Here is an 18,590-nt window from a genome sequence, read left to right as displayed (position 1 = left end):
TTGAAATCTTGGTGGGTCAATTCTGGGCTCAAAAGCAAAAAATCGTTATCGGCTTTTGAGCGCCTTTTCTTATCCAGATTCCCCCTGCAGGCAAGTAAAAGGAGTGCTTTCGTCATGCTTTTTGGTCGTATTCATGTCCGCCAGAGAATTCCCCGTATCTAAACGCCTTTTACGAGTTAGAAAACGGTTTTAATATTGGAGTTTGAGGTGTCTTTACTTTGTTTAAAGAGAAGAGGTCAGACGTGGATTATTAATAGGTCACGGACAGTGAAGAAATGAGTAAAATACAGAGCGATTTGGAAGTCAATACTCCTGCTCGTCCCTCCACAACATAACGCCAACATCACGCTTTCATATGTTTATGCATGACATTTGTAATTGAGTTGATTGGATGCCTTGCGCGATGGGGAAATAAATAGTAATTTCAATCATAACAGGGGGCAAAGATGCAAGACAGAGCAATGCAGAATCTGAATTCATGGAAGCCCCTGTTCCTTTGCAAGGGGAGGGGTACTGTTGTTGAGCCTACTAGGAGGCCTAAATTGCAGAGAGATTGTGAATCCCCGTCTGTATTGGCGGAAAAAATTGACGGATCCGGGAGAAAAGCCTCTCAGATCTTGCAAAGGAGTAATGGCGATGATGAAACGGTGGCTTCTACATCGTCTATTTCAGTTTCTACCACATCTTCTTCCCATCTTGATGCGCAGATTGAGTTCTTGAAAGCCACTACACAGGCTGCATCGGATGTTGTTTTCAATACTCACCATGAAATTCCTGATTTGGATGAGTCGTATGCAAAGTTCAAGACGCTGTATCCCAAGTTTTTGGGTACAGAAAAAGTAGAGGAGCTAAGGGGAGATGAGTATCATCATCTAGGCGAGCACCAGAACAGGAAGGTATGCTTGGATTATTGTGGATTTGGGCTGCTTTCTCACTCTCAGGCCGAGTGTTTTTCTTTTGGGCTGTCTCAAATCTCCGTTAGCTTGATATCTCATGCATTGGATGGCGCGTCAAGCAGCCTGCAGAAGGATTTGAGGAATAGAATCATGGAGTTTCTTAATATTCCCACGAGCGAGTATAGTATGGTTTTTACTGTTAACAGGGGGTGTGCATTCAAGATTCTTGCAGAATCATATCCTTTTCATCAGAACCGGAGGCTGTTAACTATGTATGATTATGACAGCCAGTCGGTTAATTGGATGGGAGAGATTGCAAGAAACAAAGGGGCAAAGGTTCGTAGCGCTTGTTTCAGGTGGCCATCTTTGAGGCCTTGCTCTGGGGAACTTAAGAAAGAGCTAAAGCACAAGAAGGGTAGAAGGAAGGATTCTGCAGTGGGCGTATTTGTGTTTCCATTCCAATCCAGAGTAACAGGGGCCAAGTATTCTACTCAGTGGATGGCCTTGGCACAGCAAAATGGATGGCATGTGTTGTTGGATGCAGGTGCTTTGGGTCCCAAGGACATGGATTCTCTTGGACTTTCCCTGTTCAGGCCGGATTTTATAATCACATCGTTTTACAAGGTATTTGGCGAAGACCCGACTGGATTTGGCTGCCTTTTCATTAAAAACTCTGTTGTGGAAAGCCTTGAGAGTCAAGATGGAGCTTCGGCTGCTGGATTGGTAAGCATTGTTCCATCGTATAGCCTTGATTACCTCAAGGAGCCTGCAGATGAGCAGAGCAGCAAGAACAGTGATGCTGATGAGGATGAAATTGAAACTGGTCTTCAACCGCACCCGGGATTGGAGCTGCCGGCCTTTTCTGGGCTCTTCTCCTCATCACAAGTAAGAGATGTTTGTGCAAGTGAAATAGATAGTTCTTTTAGGGATGACATAGACAATGCTTCTACTTTAAAAAGTCCCAATTACAGTGAAGATGAGAATGATCACTTGTTTTGCATTGATTTGGGTCAAAGTCCTTCTGTCTCTGGTCCTCTTTCAAAAGGGGATTTGGGTACCTTCTCTCCCAAAACCACCTTCAGGGATTTTGGTGCTAGATCTCACAAAAGCCCCTTATCTCATGATGGGAATGCCCAATCAAATGGGATGCCATATGATGCACCATTATCCCCGGAGGCAGATCTGATCAAACATGGTGGTGAAATATGTCATCCTTTACATGCGGCAGGGGCCGATCTTTCCTTGCCGGACCAACACACAAATGGAAAATGCCATGAGATTGAGTTTCTTGATCCTGGAGATTCTCCCTCCAAGAGACAGGAGAAAGTTCAATGCAACGGGTTTTCTTCACTAAATGGCTCAAATGGAGGACTCAATTTGGTCTCTGAGGACGATAGGGTTTCATCAGGACGGATCGGTGGTTCTTGGAGATTCTCCAAACAGAGCAAGTTATCTTTCATTCTAGAGAACGAGGAAGCAGAAAGAGACGAGACTACTCCCAAGCAGGGCCAGTTACCCAGTGAAGAAGTCTTGGAGAGCACATATGGTGAAATTACAACTTGCGATGAGGATCCAAAGAACCCTGAAAAGCAGATCATTTCCATTGGTAGTCCTTGCATACAGAATGGTTCAGGTCACATTCAGAATGGTTCTGCCCATATCCAGAATGGTTCCGCTCACATCCAGAATGGCTCGGCATACATTCATAATCATGTCTTGAAGGTTGGAAACATATCGAATGGTGTGATAAATGGGAGTCCAAAACCGTGCAAAACCAAGGAAAATGCCATACGGCGGGAGACTGAGGGCGAGTTCAGACTTTTAGGCAGGAGAGACGGAGGTAGATTATTAGATTTGGGAGCAATAGATAGAGCTGACAGCTTGGGCAGGATGGTATCATTTAGTATGGAAGAAGAGGGTAAGCAGGGCTATTTCCAAGAGGAAAATGGAAGTGCAAATCATCATGAATACGAGGGTTTGAGTGATGCTGAACTTGCAAATCATCATGAATACGAGTGGAATAACAAGTTTTTGTGCAAGCATCTCGATCATATAGACAGCATGGGTCTCAACAAAATAACTCTGAGACTTAGATACCTTATTAATTGGCTTGTCACTTCTTTGCTTCAGCTAAGACATCCTGGACCAGATGGCGGCGTTGCTCTTGTGCACATATATGGACCAAAGATCAAGTATGATCGAGGTGCTGCAGTGGCATTTAACTTGTATGATTGCAAAGGAGGCCTAATTGCACCTGAAATTGTTCAGAAGCTTGCTGACAAGAACAATATAGCACTTGGTCTTGGATTTCTCAGTCATCTCAGACTGGTAGAAAATGGTGAAGAACTACAGGATGCCTTAGATGCAGATGACATTTCCTTGTGTAAATCTCTAGTGAATAGCAGCAGGTGGGAAGGAAAAAGAGTATCACTACAAGTAGAAGTTGTGACCGCATCTCTTGGTTTCTTGTCAAATTTTGAAGATGTTTACAGGATGTGGGCATTTGTTGCCAAGTTTCTTGATGTAGATTTTTGTGAAGAACATGCATATCATCAATACCCTGCTGAACTTGCTCAGTGAAAGATCATATTCATCGAAATTGCTTACAAGGAGGTGATTTCAAATTTCAACTTGGATGAGGCTGGGATTGTGCCCTGGACAATTTTGGCGGAATGAATACCCCTCAGTCTGTGGCTCTTAGTCGAAGAGGTTTCAGGCATGAGTGTGCTTGTTTCGGGTTGCTAAAATGTTTGCCTTCGCTGGTTGATAGCTCGCAGGCTTTTGTGCCTCTGCTGGGCTTCCTTGCAGGTCTGAACCCTCCATTAAAACAAAAAAAATTAACTCTAAAATGTTGTGCAGTTTGTCAAATGGTTTGCTAGGATTCTCCAGCAGCTTGATAATATATATTGTACTGTAAATTTTCTTATACACCATCTGGATCGTTCAGGACAAGAAGGGGATTCTCTCTTAACAACCTATTGGTATCAAGATCAGTTGTCCATAGTTGGAGCTAGGTTTTGTTTATTTTACCAGTATATTGTCTAGGCCGCTCTTTGATGCACTATAAGTTCAATCTAACTCTATACAATTGTAATCGCGCTCCAGATGTAGAAGCAATTTAAACATAGGGAAGGTTTTCCTTGTTTTCATTGCATCTACCCTCTGGAGAATTTTCCCATGAGGCTTTGATATCACTCGATGAAGTTTGCATCTGTTCATGTACAACCATTGTTTGACGTCACAGATTTGTATCAAACTAGTATTATTGTGGTCAGAATACCAACTTGTTTCAAATTTTTGTATGTACAGTCTTCATTCCATATTTGGAAGAATTTGAAAGCAGAAAGCATCTTGATCCTGGGCTTGATTTGTCTATGATTAATGAAATGATTATCTGAGTTGTTGGGTTTAAGGATGCATGGGGATTGATTTCCTTATGGTTAATGAAAATATTGCCTTACTTGCTGGGTTCATGGATGCCCCTTAGTTTACATTCCTGCAACGTCGCTGGTATATACATTCATAGGCCAGAATAAATTCTTTATGGTGATGTAAATAAAGTGAACAACTAATTACCAGTTTTGGGGATACATGTTAGACTACATTTCTGCAGCACTGATGATACATATATACATCGGCCAAAACAATTTTGAAATTCTTTATGGCGATGTCAGTTATGTTAAAATGTGACAGATTAAAGTCAAGATACGTTTTAGACTACATTACATTCCTGCAACATCGGTTATATATATATATATATATATATAAAGACAACACAATTTCTTTTGGTAATGTAAATAAAGGTAACATCTAAAAAAGAAAACATTTTACACTACAATCTTCTAACAGTATATGTATATATGTGCCAAAACAAAATGATGCTTAATTGACACGGATCTTAAAAAGAGAGACGATTTGTTTGCATTATAGAAAAAGTTAATGGAAAGCATGAATTCATGATTTTGTACAAGAGTACTTGCATATATGTTTAAAATTTCACTATATTCTGCATGATTGCAAATTTCGGTTGCAATATGAAGTGGGTTGAAGGGTTCTTAATGTTCATCACACATCTTCATCATTTGCCACAAAGATGAAAAGGCCGAAATGCTAATGGAGGATGATTACTCATCATTATATGCAACGATTACTATTTGAAAGCAAAGAGGGAAACATAAGAATCATGTAAGCCAGTACAATAATTGCCCTCGTGTAATGAAGAGACAATATTAGTTTGGACATATACAAAAACTGTAAGAGCACCTTAAGAGGAAATGATGGATACTCAGTCTCTCATAGAGAGACCCAAAAAGTACAGCCATGATTTGGAGTACAGACAGCTGAAGAAATTGAAGAACTAAATAGATAGTTTTAGTCCTCTCGTGGGTAAAATTTCAAATCATTGAACTGCATGTTATATCTCACTTCTTTAACTCTTTACTGTAATTGATTGGTTTATTACCAATGACACAGTTTGATGGCTTATTATGAGTCTTAGTGAAACTTGCAAGAATTACGGTCAAGATTTGGAGTACAGACAATTGAGTGAATTGAATAACAAAATAGATTTTTAGTCCCTAATTTCAAAACATAGAAATGCATTTTATCTTTGAGTTTTTAAATAAATGCCATGAGAATATATTAGATTTGGATAAATCAAATATTTAGGTTACTTAATGTGATTCAATGTGAAATTTAATATCAGTATTTATGAAAGGGAGTCTTATTGTATTTGCCAGATACATATTATTGCAATCACTTGTGCATAAGGAGTGATTAATTCTTCCTTAAAATGTAAAATGTAAGTATTTTTAAAATTAAGTTAATTTTTGATTTTTTTCTAATGTTTATATGTCAAATCTTAATTTTTAAAATAACGAAAAATATTTTATTTTAGTTTGATTGGCAGTCTTATTGGCTACCCAATATAGGATGAAATATATAAAATATGAAACACATAAGACTTATATCAAACTATAAAACTTATCAAATAATTTTATTTTTATAAATTCAAAAATATTTTTATGTTAGAAACTAAATAATATATGTAGTTTGAATAATAATTGTTTTTAATCTGAGAATAAATTAATTCTAACATTACACTTATATGATAATTTTTTTAATTATAATTTTTTTTAAAATTATTATGAAGATAGTTTTTTTTAAATCTTAAAAAATATTTATTATATTATATTAAATTAACATCATTACAACTCACTATTAAATTTTTATTCTTAAATTATTATAACTTCAACTCACTATTTTCTAACTAGCCACTACGTGGCACTTGTTACAACTTCATATCAAGGTACTTCGGCAAAAATTCTTAATCAAAATTTCAATTTAAAAAGTTTATAAGGAATTCTACTTCCATCTAAGAATACAAAAATCAATTGTTTGTTACAACACGAGTCCTATTTGAAGTAAAAAAAAAGTTTAACAAGATCTATGTTTTATGTTCTTTAATAGATCTTAAAATAATAGATCTTATTTTAACATACAGAAGAAACAAAACTCAACAATGTAAAATGAATTTAAAATATTAAATTTAAAATATCACCAAAATGAAATAACAATTAATGTTAAATCTTAGTTTAAAAATGTAAGGATTAGAATATTGAGAATATGGTTGTAAATATACGGTCTAGTATTATTTAATAATTTATTTATTTTTAAAAATTGATTAGATAATTTGTTTAATATGATATGACTAGCAAAATTTAAAAAAATATTAGCTTTATAAAACAAAGTTAACAAATAATAATTCTTTGGTCAACAAAAATAATTATTAAATTTACTAAAAACTCATCTATAATATGGAGAACTAATTAACACAAGGTTGCATAGCAATGGTTAAAATTTAACAAATACTTTAATAATATATATGGAAAAAGAATGTAAGAGTTTACAACACAATAAATTTTTTTAGTATCTCGTGTGGGAGTTCTGAGGTTTGAATCCACCTTAAAACATGTTAATAATTAATCTCAACAAATAATAATAAATAAATAATAAACAATCTACCTGTTACCTATCAAATTATATATATAATGCAATAAGAAATTATTTCCTTATTTTAAAAAAATGATTTAATGAAGATATATTAAATTTAACAAAGATATACTAAATTGCATTAATAATTTTAAAATTTTAGTATAATGAAGGGGGTATGGTATGTACGCCCCATTTGTAGTGCATAGACTATAAAAGCCCCTTTCCTTTCCTTTTCTTTCTCCTTAATTAATTTTTAATTTCTTTAAATGAAAATATAATAAATGTATTTAATAATTTTTAATAATTCTATACTAAAATTAATTGATGGATAATATGAGAAAAAATATTATGATAGTAGTTTAATTATTCAAAAAAAAAAATGTAATAGTAATAAAATAGTTTATTATTAAATAAAATAAGAATTTTTTTAAAATATTGCTATAAAATGATAGATTGTTTTAAAAATTACATATATATATAAATTCAAAATAAAAATATATTATATATTTTAAATTATTTTAAACTATTTATAAGGTTTGTTGAGAAGATAAGTATTAAATAAAAATTTAACAAGTCAAATTATTAAAAAACTAATTAGATTTGTTGAGGTTATGTTTATTTGATTTTTTCTAAAATGTGCTCATATCATTCCATTTGCTTTAACCAATTAAATCAATGATAAATGCGTTTATGAATTGACAAGATTAAGTATTGTACATTTTATTTTATTAAATAGTAAAATTTAATGTGAAGAAAAAATCATGAAATATGATTGGTTGAAGTTAACTAATTTAATCATACTTAAAGAAAGGTCCATGCCTATAATTCTAAGCTTAATGTCATGAACTATTAAGCTTAATGCCATGAACTAATAAGCTTAATGGCGTGAACTAAAAAGAAATATTCTAAAATGAATTCAAGAAATTGTCAAACATTAACAAATAAAATGAATAATAAATGTTATTTTATATATGAAAGCTAATTTGTTTGTATATAAGATCAAGACCCTTTTCTTATGTATACAATAAAAAATAAAGCCAGCTTATAACTGATTTGTAGCATTTGTTATACATGCAATATTTGACTTTAATAGAAAATGTCACTATTTACATCTAATATTTCAATTAAATAATTGCACACATTTTTACAAGCACTACTTTCTTTTATAAATTTAAAATTGGTTTATATGATAAAATGACTGAATTTAATGGAAAAAAATGAATGATCATTTCAAGATAAATAATAAAAATATTTATTATTTTATAATTTTATATTAGAAGATTATTTAGCATGCAATTTTTTACTTTAATTGAAAATGTCGCCATTTAAACTTAATATTCAAATTCTGTAATTCATAACTTTTTTACATACAATGTTTCTTTTATAATTTTTTTAATAGAATGGCTTGATTTAGTGACAAAAAAGGATATGATTTTTTTAATATTAAATAAAATAAAAAAGAGAGATAATGATATATTATTGTATGAGAAATTAATTAGTAAGCATGCCATTAGATATAATTGTTTGTTTCATTTATTTAATAATATTTATGTGTAACTTTCATTTTCTATAATAATTTAATAATATTTGACTTTGTATAATTAAAAGATGATTTTTTATAATTTATTGATAAAGTAGATTTTTGGAAACACTTGAAAATAATTCATAAATATAACAATGTTAATCATATAGATAAGAAACCAATTTTTATGTATATGTATATAAGAAACCAATTTCTATGTATATGCATTTAAATGTTATTGTTTTAAGATATTTAAATTCAATATTAATTTTATAAATTTAAAAGATAATTTTGAACAAATATTTTATGACAAGATAAAATTATGCAAATATTTTTTTCTATTAAAACTAGATAAACAATAATGAATATGGTACACACACACACACACACACACAACTAAACATAGTTTTTAATACAATAATTTGATTTAGTGATAGTTAATTTATTTGTATTTAAGATTAGGACCACTTTCTTATTTATTTATATGATTAAAAATAAAGTTAACTTATGGCCAATTTGTAGCATTTGCATTTGCATGTAATATTTGACTTTAATAGAAAATGTTACTATTTACATCTAACAATTGAATTCAATATTCCAAAAAAACAATCACAAGCATTATTTTCTTTTATAAATTCAAAATTGAATTATGATAAGATGATTTAATTTAATGGCCAAATATATGTAAGGCCGTCCTTAACTAATACTAGCATGGGAGGCCATAAAAGTATATGTAATCCCTGGCCCTACCCCCTACTATTTTAGGGGCTAGGGACCTCTGTTGAGCAAGGTAGTTAAATCCACCCATACTACACATAGAATTGTAGGGGGAGCTATAGCAGGTTCCACACTTATCCTCCAAGCCCTAAGTTGTTGTGGTTCTGATTCATTCCCAACTGGTCATGGGTCTTCTCCCACATTGCCCCCAAGCACCACTCCTTGGGTCTCAATCTTGCCAACAAGGGGGTGGTTTAAGAGGTAGTGGCACTAGGTCAATGGGATATGAATTACGATCTCGTAAAGTCAGCTCTTTATCCCTATCATATGAGAATTTGAAATTATAGAATGGTACCCACCTGAATAAACTAAAGATAATCCCAAGTGCATAGCCCGATCTCGATGGTGAAAGGAATGCCATAGAAATTATAGGGCCACAACCTGGTGGTGCTAGTCCAAAGTAGAGATAAGAATAATCAGTTGAATCAATTGCAACCAACAAGAAAGTTAGGGAAGAACTATAGTTATAGAAGCTAGTCCCCTATAGAGACAATGGGGCCCTTCCCCTTCCCCAGGATAGGGATAGGGGTTTCATTGTTAGGTAGGCTACTTCCAGCTATTGGGAGGTAGGTCGGTCATGACACACTCAAGCTAGATTTGTTCAATTCGGCCACAATAAAAGTCAGGTGTGAAGACACCATAAAATTCTATGGGTGGGTACCTCGTTCATTAAGTATGGGTCCCTGATCAAGGTAGTTAACTCCCTGAGGGTTCACAATGGCCTACCTATTCACCCATCAACCCTACTATGGAAATAGGCAGTTCAGAAGCTAGATGTATTGTTTGAAGGTGCCCCATTCATATAGACTATTTAGGGAAGGAAAGAGTAGTTAGTCTCATCTATCCTAGCTATCATCATTGCTCATCTATCCCAATCTTTGGATGGACATTTTGATAAAATAGCTTAATAGAACTTTCATTTGACCAGCCCACTACACTGCCATTGGGTATCTATTAAAAAGGGGGTTCACTCCTTAGCCTAAGGATAGATGGGATGCCCTATGTGTGTGTGTGTGTGTGTGTGTGTGTGTGTACATACATACATACATACATACATACATACATATATATATATATATACACACATATACATACACACACACACATATATGTATGTATGTATATATATATACATACATATATAGACATACATATATCTGTATATATATACACATATATGTATATATGTATATATATACATATATACATATATATGTATATATATACATACATATGTATATATATGTATGTATATATATACATACATATATATGCATATGTATCTGTATATATATACATACATATATACATGTGTGTGTCTGTGTAGAGTAAGGCCTGTTAAGATTAAACCATAGACAAAAATAACAATTACATGCAAATATAAACAATATCAGAAAATAATAGATCACACAGAAAAGAACACAAGACACCAAGATTTAACGTGGTTCACCCAATCCCTGGGCTACGTCCACCAAAAAACAAGTCCGATATTATTACAATCTAGTGATTACAACCTGATTACAATCTGTAATCCCTTACAACTCAATACCACCGCAAGAACCAATTTTTGCATCACAACAATGAAACAATCCATAACCCTAAGCCCTTTTATACAAGTATTTTTATGATCACTTTAGGGTTATAATTAATAATTACATGTTGGCCCAAAATCTCGATAAAATAAAGCCATGAAGTATGTATAACACTTTCCTGATCAGTCACCACAATCTAACTAGGCCATGGTAATGGTTCCCACTTTTTGGCCAAGTTTGACACAAAAGCATATATTTTTAACAAAAACTTGATTTTCAAATGCATATTGCTACTAATTCGTAAAGAGTTTGATGATGATGTAAACCAATGATTTTTAGCATTTTATATCTAGTTTATATATATATATATAAAATTTAGTTGAAGTCCATTTTTCCATCTCCTTTGAGAAGTAGTTTATATGAAAATTAACATTTTCAAAGAGTGATGAGTCGTTTAATCAAGATAACTTTGTTTAAAAAAATGATAATGAAAAATTCTTTGAAGGATACAATAGTAACATCAATATCTAACATGTTTAGTTGGTTTAATTCAATTTCATTAAAAAATATAGATTTTATTTAGTAGAAAAGTGACACTAACGATAACTTAGACATAGCTTGTTTTTTATCAATATAATTTGAATTGTATTTATCAAAATGAATTTTTTGTTGATTTTATAGAAAGGTAACACACGTACCTTTGATGGACATATTTTTGAGATTTTTTATTTTCTCATTACCTATTTTTTTCGAAGCTTCAAATCTAGATTTGTGAAATGGCTAGACAACCTATATTTAATAACTAAAAATTAAACATCATGATAAACACAATATATACTAAAAATATAGTCATTGGAAAACTTATTCAAAGTACAATAATTTTCTATATTTAGTTATAGAATATGAACCTGTTTAGCCCTTGTTTAAGCCCTCAAAAGGGAAAAAATTGATAGAAATTTGGGTCAGTTTGTAAAATTTCCAATTTTGGGACCTTTGAATGAAACCCTTGGTGAGCCTTCGAACAAAGGCTTCATTCGAAGCCCCCTAAGGGGTTATTTAGGTTTCCCTAGGGGGGTTCGAATGAAGCCCCCTAGCCCACTTTTTGGCCACTTGGTGGCCCCGTGGGGGTTCGAACGAACCCCCTTGGCCCACTTTTCGGCCACCTATTGGCCCCAGGGGGGTTCAAAAAAAGCCCCATGGCCCACTTTTTGGCCACCTATTGGCCCTAGGGGCTTCACTCGAAGCCCTAAGGCTTCATTTGAAGCCCCTATGATAGTTGGTACAAGGGGATTCAAACAAAGCCCAGGGATTCGAATGAAGCCCCTAGGGCCATGACTTCGAATGAAGCCCTGGGGGGTTTCATTTGAAACCCCTAGAAGATGATTTTCCCACTTTTCATCTGATTTCTTTGTGATGAAAAGTGGGAACCATTATTGTGATACACACACACACACACACACACACACACACACACACACACACACACACACACACACATATATATAGTGCTTGCCCTTGGAATAAGAATATTTATATTTGTATCAAAGAATAACACCTTTTGAGGAATTTTATTACTTTAATTTAGATTGTTTCAATAGATTCTTCAATTAAGGAATAATGTATTCTTCAAAGGACATATGTGAATCAAAGAGGCGTGACAAAACCAAAGAGTAAGACCGAGATTAAGTGATTGAATATTTCATCTTAAAAACATTTAAGCATGATTTTTATTAAAATAAGTTTATTGGAGAAAAGAGATCATTTAAAAGAAATCTATTTGTCATACTAATATTGAGTCTAAAGATATATTTAAACCTATATATTATTAAGGAATAAAGAACAAGAAGTGGTACATTTCAAGGACAAGATTTCAATATACCAATTTGGGTTAATTCATTAAATGAAATGGTTGCAAGCTCATAATAACACAAATACATAATAGATGCATGATATTCATTTTTTTGATTTGGAAAATTTATTTCTTATAAATCATAATATATTGAGTTTTCAAGAATATGTCAAATTTTGTTTGAGTTCATATACCATATCTTATCCAATATTTAAGATTGGTTCAGATTTTTCAAACGAAATATATGTGCAACCAAAAATATATAGTGACAACATTGTTAATGGACTAAGGAGTTATGCATGCACTAATTTGTTATTGTAGAAAAATATATTTTGTTGAAGTAGACATGATGCATTTAATTTCCACCTTTTGTGAATGATGTAGACTATATAGAGAAAAATGATTTCATTAGGTATGAAAAAAATTAATTGGTTTAAGTGAATAGATGCTAAGGGGAATAAAGGCTTCACTCAATGAACCTAAATCATAACACATGCATTCATCGTATACTAAACAATGCCCCTATTAAAAAAATATTTGCCCCAAAATCATTTTTTCCCAAGTTGAGTGAACCCACATTAATGAGTTACACATTTTTGCCTAAACTGATAGTAAACTGTGAATTTTCAAAAAAAAATTCATTTTTGGATGCAAATTGTCATTTAACAATTAGGAATTTGAAGATGAAGCACATTATAGTCTTTTAGGATTTTCTATGTAGATTTTAAATATATTTTTTTACTTTTTATTTTAATTGATTTGATTGAATTATTTTTTCTCCCACAAAAATTGGTATGATATCAAAAACCTGATTTTTAAAGAGTGACACTATTTTTGACATAACTTTTTTTCTACAATAGACATCAATGTGATTCTTTTGAATTTATTTTGTTAACATCTATACTAAAACTATGGAGGAGGTTGTCTGATATCTTTATCCTTAGTATTTCATAATTTATCAAAGTTAAAGTTGACCTAACACTAATTTGGACATACATGGCTTTTGCCACATGTAACTTATTATATATTTACCTAATTAAAAAATTTATGCATTTGATTGAAAGAACACTCGAATATGAAGATTGTAGTTATTTTTCAAAAAATGTATTCTCTTAGTTACTATTTTCCCATGAGTTTCCAATATAGAGGTTTATTTTTATAATGAACCCCTATTCAATTCACGTAAAAAAATGTATACCTAAAAAATTCAAAATGTATCACATCCATAGTCATGAAAAACGAGATGTCTTTAGTGCTCCATCTGAACCTAGCAATTGAGCCTAGAGGCCATGAAAAAAACTAAAAATCTTAGACTTTGTAGAAGACATCTACTTTGCTAGTTTTGATAGAAACTAACTTTCTAGCAAAAGTTTTTAAATAGTTTTGATAGAAACTATGTTAGTTAGTTTCTATCGAAACTATAAGGGTTGGTGAACCTTGAGTTAAGTGAGCATTGGATAGTTTCGATAGAAACTACCTAAGTTTTTAAAACCCACTTGGCCCTTAAAAAGTTTTGATCAAAACTTTTAAAGTAACTTTTCAATTAAAACTACATGGACAAAATCCAAATGAGAGTATGAATGCTCTCTTGTAACTGAAGTTGTCTTATCATTGACTTCCCTATTGATGCCAAACATATCCTCTCCATCAATATCAATGTCTCAACTTTGTAAATTGTTCTTTATCCAACATTTACCCTAATTGAGAATGTCCTTGACAAACTTCTTGAAAAATGCAATGTTTCTAGCAATTACAAGATTATTTTCTTCAAACAATATTAGTTCCAAAGTGACAACTAAAGGAAAAAATTTCACCTCCCTCCCATAATAATGAAAGTGAAAGAGGAACCAACCAATCACAATCAACATTGTCTATACCATCCTCAATTATCCCCATTAATTGAACCTTATCTTTCTTTCCACACAAAGTTGTAGCTCCCTTCTTTGAATCTCCTATTTCTAGAAGGATGGATAAGAACATTGCAGCTACATGTAATTTTACATGGTGTCTATGAGATTCCCTAATAAACTCCTTACCTAAAATGGTCTTTGTCACATGGATGACCAAATAGTGGTTGGACATCTGTACGATCGTAAGCATTTTTTCATGAACTTCACATACAAATATCTAATTCTTAGACAAAAATATTAGGGTTAACCACATACAAAAATAACAATTACATGCAAATATAAACAATATTAGAAAATAATAGATCGCACAGAAGAGAACACAAGACACCAAGATTTAACCTGGTTCACCCAATCCATGGGCTACGTCCACCAAATAGCAAGTCCAATATTATTACGATCTAGTGATTACAACCTGATTATAATTTGTAATCCCTTACAACTCAATATCGCCGAAAGAAGCAATTTCACATTGATCACACCTTATGAAACAATCCCTAACCCTAATCCCTTTTATACAAGAATCTTTATCGTTTTAGGCTTATTTTTAGTTACAACATATCAGCCATAAAATGTTGATAAAATAGCTCCCAAAAAATTTCCCCCACCAAGGAATTATGGAATATGTACAGTACTTCCCTTATCAATCACCACAATCTAACAATCTCCCACTTGCAGACTGATCAGTCTCCACACTAAACAATAATATCCCACTTCGAGACTAGTCATGTAGCTATACCGCTACTCCATGAGGCTCCCACTAGATCAAACCACCTTGGACTATGTTGTTCTTATTCTGTTTAATCTAAAAGACCAACCGAAGTTGAAGAGGAGTTCAACTTCTCCCTTGTCATTACCTTTGTAAACATATCTGTTGGATTGTCATTTGTATGTATCTTATCCAGCTTTAACTATCCATCATCCGAAACTAATCAAATGAAATGGTGCAACAACTGTATGTGTTTTGTCTTTGAATGTAGAGCAGAATTTTTTGCAAGATGAATGACACTCTAACTATCTGTAAACAAATAATTATCCCTTTGAGGGTCTCCCAGTTCTTCCAAGAAGAACTGAAGCCATATCATCTCCTTAGTTGCCTTTGTAGCAACTGTTCACCTTCTGTAACCTAGAAACCTATCTTATTGCTATCCCACCAATAGTAAATACATAACCTGTAGTACTCCACTTGGTATCAATATCCCCTACCAAATTTGAGTCAACATAGCCCTGTAAATCAATAGTAGAGCCCCCAAAATGTAAACACTTAGTAGATGTTCCTCTCAAATATCTAAGAATCCATTTAACTGCATTCCAATGCTCAATTCCAGGATGACTCATATACCTACTAATGACTCCCATTGCATGTGCAATATCTAGCCTTGTACATACCATAGCATAAATCAAGCTTCTTACAGCTAAACCATAAGGTACCTTGGACACCTTATCCTCCTCTTCTTGTGTCTTGGGGCACATCTCCTTAGTCAACTTCAAATGACCAAGTAAAGGTGTGCTAACAACTTTAACATTCTCCATAGAGAAATTTTGCAACACCTTCTCAACATAATCAACTTGAGATAATGTCAATTTCATGTTCTTCCTATCTCTACAAATCTTCATACCAAGGATTCATTTTTCTGCCCCCAAATCCTTCATAGCAAATGAATGTGCTAACTGACATTTCAACCCCTTAATGTGATCCATGTTAGACCCAACTACTAGCACATCATCAACATATAAACATAAAATAATGTAGTTGTTATCATCCAACCTCTTAAAATAAACACAATGATCTAAATGACACCTACTATATCCATGCTTATGCATAAAACTATCAAATTTTAAATACTATTGTCGAGGTGCTTGCTTCAAGCCATATAGACTTTTCTTCAATCTACACCCTAAGTTCTCCTTACCTTTGACCTCAAATCCCTTTGGTTGTGCCATATATATATCTCTTCATCTAGATCACCATGAAGAAAGGTTGTTTTAACATCAAGCTTCTCTAAATGCAAATCTTTAATGGCCACAATAGTTAAAATAGAATAGATAGAAGTCATTTTTACAAGGAGAGAATATCTCATCAAAATCAATGCCCTTTTTTTGTGCAAATCCTTTTACCACTAATTTGGTTTTAAATCTTTTCTTACAGGTCCATCCTCTTCTTTCAACCTATAAACCCATTTATTTTGTAAATCCCTTTTACTTGCAAGCAACTTGCATAAATCCCATGCCTTATTTGTCAGCAAAGAGTTTATTTCATCTTTCATGGCAGACTCCCACTGAATCTTAGTATCCACCTACATAGCTTCATGATAACATTCAAGTTCACCAGCATCAGTAAGTAAAATAGAATGCAAAGAGGGAGAAAATCTTTCTGGAGGTCTACTTAGCCTTGTTGACCATCTAACATTCACTAGTGTGTGTGGTATTTTTTGTTGTGGTTGTTGCAGATCATGAGGAATTGCTGGAATATCATCTTTTGGAGTATCATCCAACACTACATAATCATCTTCTTTCTTCTCATGTTGATGCAACAGATCTTTGTACAACACTTTCTCATTAAATATGATATCTCTGCTTCTCACAATTTTATGATTTATAACTAAATTCATCAATGGCATATCCAAAAAAATACATTTCTTTGACTTAGCTTCTAGCTTGGTTCTATTTGCAAAATCTATATGAGAATAAGTTTCACAACCAAAGGTTTTTAGAAAAGAATAACTCACCTTCTTACCAGTCCATGTTTCCTTTGGAATACCACAACCCAAAGGAGTAGAGGGTCCTCCATTAAATAAAATTTACAATATTATTGACAGCCTCCACCCACATGTTTAAGGACAACACTGCATGCAACCTCGTACTCCTTACACACTCCATTATAGTCTCGTTCATGCATTCAACCATTCCATTTTCCTGTGGAGTCCTTGGAATAGTTTTTTGTCTATGAATACCATTAGTGGAGCAATAATCTTCAAATTCATGATGACAATACTCACCACCATTATCAAATTTGAGACATTTTAATTTCTTACTAGTCTCATTTTCAACCAAGCATTTCCATTTCTTAAAAGTTTTAAAATACATCAAATTTATGTCTAAGGAAATAAATTCATAGTTTTATAGTTGCATCATCAATAAATGTAACATAATAATGAGAGTCACCAAGGGAAGATACTTGATTTGGTCCCCATACATATGTATGCACAAGCTCTAATTTCTTGTTTTTCTTTTCCTTCCACTCTTGACAAAACTCGCTCTCTTTTATTTTCCATACACACAACTTTTGCAGAAATCCATATTGACACATTTTAGACCTGGTAAAAATTTCTTTGAATGAAGTAATTTCATACCTTTCTCACTCATGTGCCCAAGTCTATTGTGCCACAACAGTATATCAGAATCTACAACAACTGTTTGTTCTCCCTACTGAACTGCAACAATTGTTCCTAAACATTCATTTTTCTCTAAAATAATCAAAGTAGAAGGAACAATATGACCTGTACAAAGATATAAGGTGCCTACTTTCACACCTTTTTCTACTACAAGGGAACCTTTTGAAACCTTCCAATTTTTATCATTAAAAGTAACTACACAACCCTCATCATCGAGTTGCCCTACTAAAATTAAATTCCTACTCAGCCTTGGAACATGTCTTACACCATGTAGTAGCCAATGGTTCCCATTCTACAACTTAATCTTATCTTTTTCCTTTCCAACAATCTGATAGAGTTCATTGTCCCCCAAATAAACAAGCCCAAAATCCCCTTGGACATAATCAATAAAATAACCTCTATGAGGTGTAGCATGAAATGAAGCCCCAAAATCTAAAATCCATGAATCATCAACACTTTCTAAAGACAGAAGCAAAGCATCCTCTTTAGATTTGTTTCTTACCACATTTGTCTCCTTGTCTCCATCTTTCTTGTCTCCTTCATTTTTCTTCTTATGCCCTGGTTTCCCATAGTACCAGTAATCATTTGGTCCTCTCGATTGAAACCTCTTCCCCTTGGATTTTCCTCTTGATTTCCCATGATTTCTAGAATTGTTTCCTCTCTCAGTTGTTATGCCTCTACTTTGGGCATTCAAAGCACTTCCTGATGTAGATCCACC

The 18,590-nt window shown here is 33.0% G+C and overlaps 1 protein-coding gene across 1 annotated transcript; it reads left to right on the top strand.

The window, feature by feature from the left end:
- Nucleotides 1–247: 247 nt before the first annotated feature.
- Nucleotides 248–4,254, top strand: LOC149578652 (uncharacterized). Its single transcript, XM_089830664.1, has one exon. It carries the CDS (start codon nt 447–449, stop codon nt 3,474–3,476), a length of 3,030 nt encoding a protein of 1,009 aa, XP_089686790.1. The 5' UTR covers nt 248–446; the 3' UTR covers nt 3,477–4,254.
- The last annotated feature ends 14,336 nt before the right edge of the window (nt 4,255–18,590 follow it).

The sequence above is a fragment of the Cupressus sempervirens genome, chromosome 1, assembly GCF_028749045.1.
Source record: "Cupressus sempervirens isolate cs-2001-9-10 chromosome 1, ASM2874904v1, whole genome shotgun sequence".
NCBI classification, from domain to species: domain Eukaryota; kingdom Viridiplantae; phylum Streptophyta; class Pinopsida; order Cupressales; family Cupressaceae; genus Cupressus; species Cupressus sempervirens.
Note: the sequence above shows the minus strand (reverse complement) of the source record. Positions and strands in the feature narration are given on the sequence as shown.

Excerpts from the sequence above, each read along its gene's own strand:
- LOC149578652 (XM_089830664.1), top strand. The coding sequence starts at position 447 with ATGCAAGACAGAGCAATGCAGAATCTGAATTCATGGAAGCCCCTGTTC.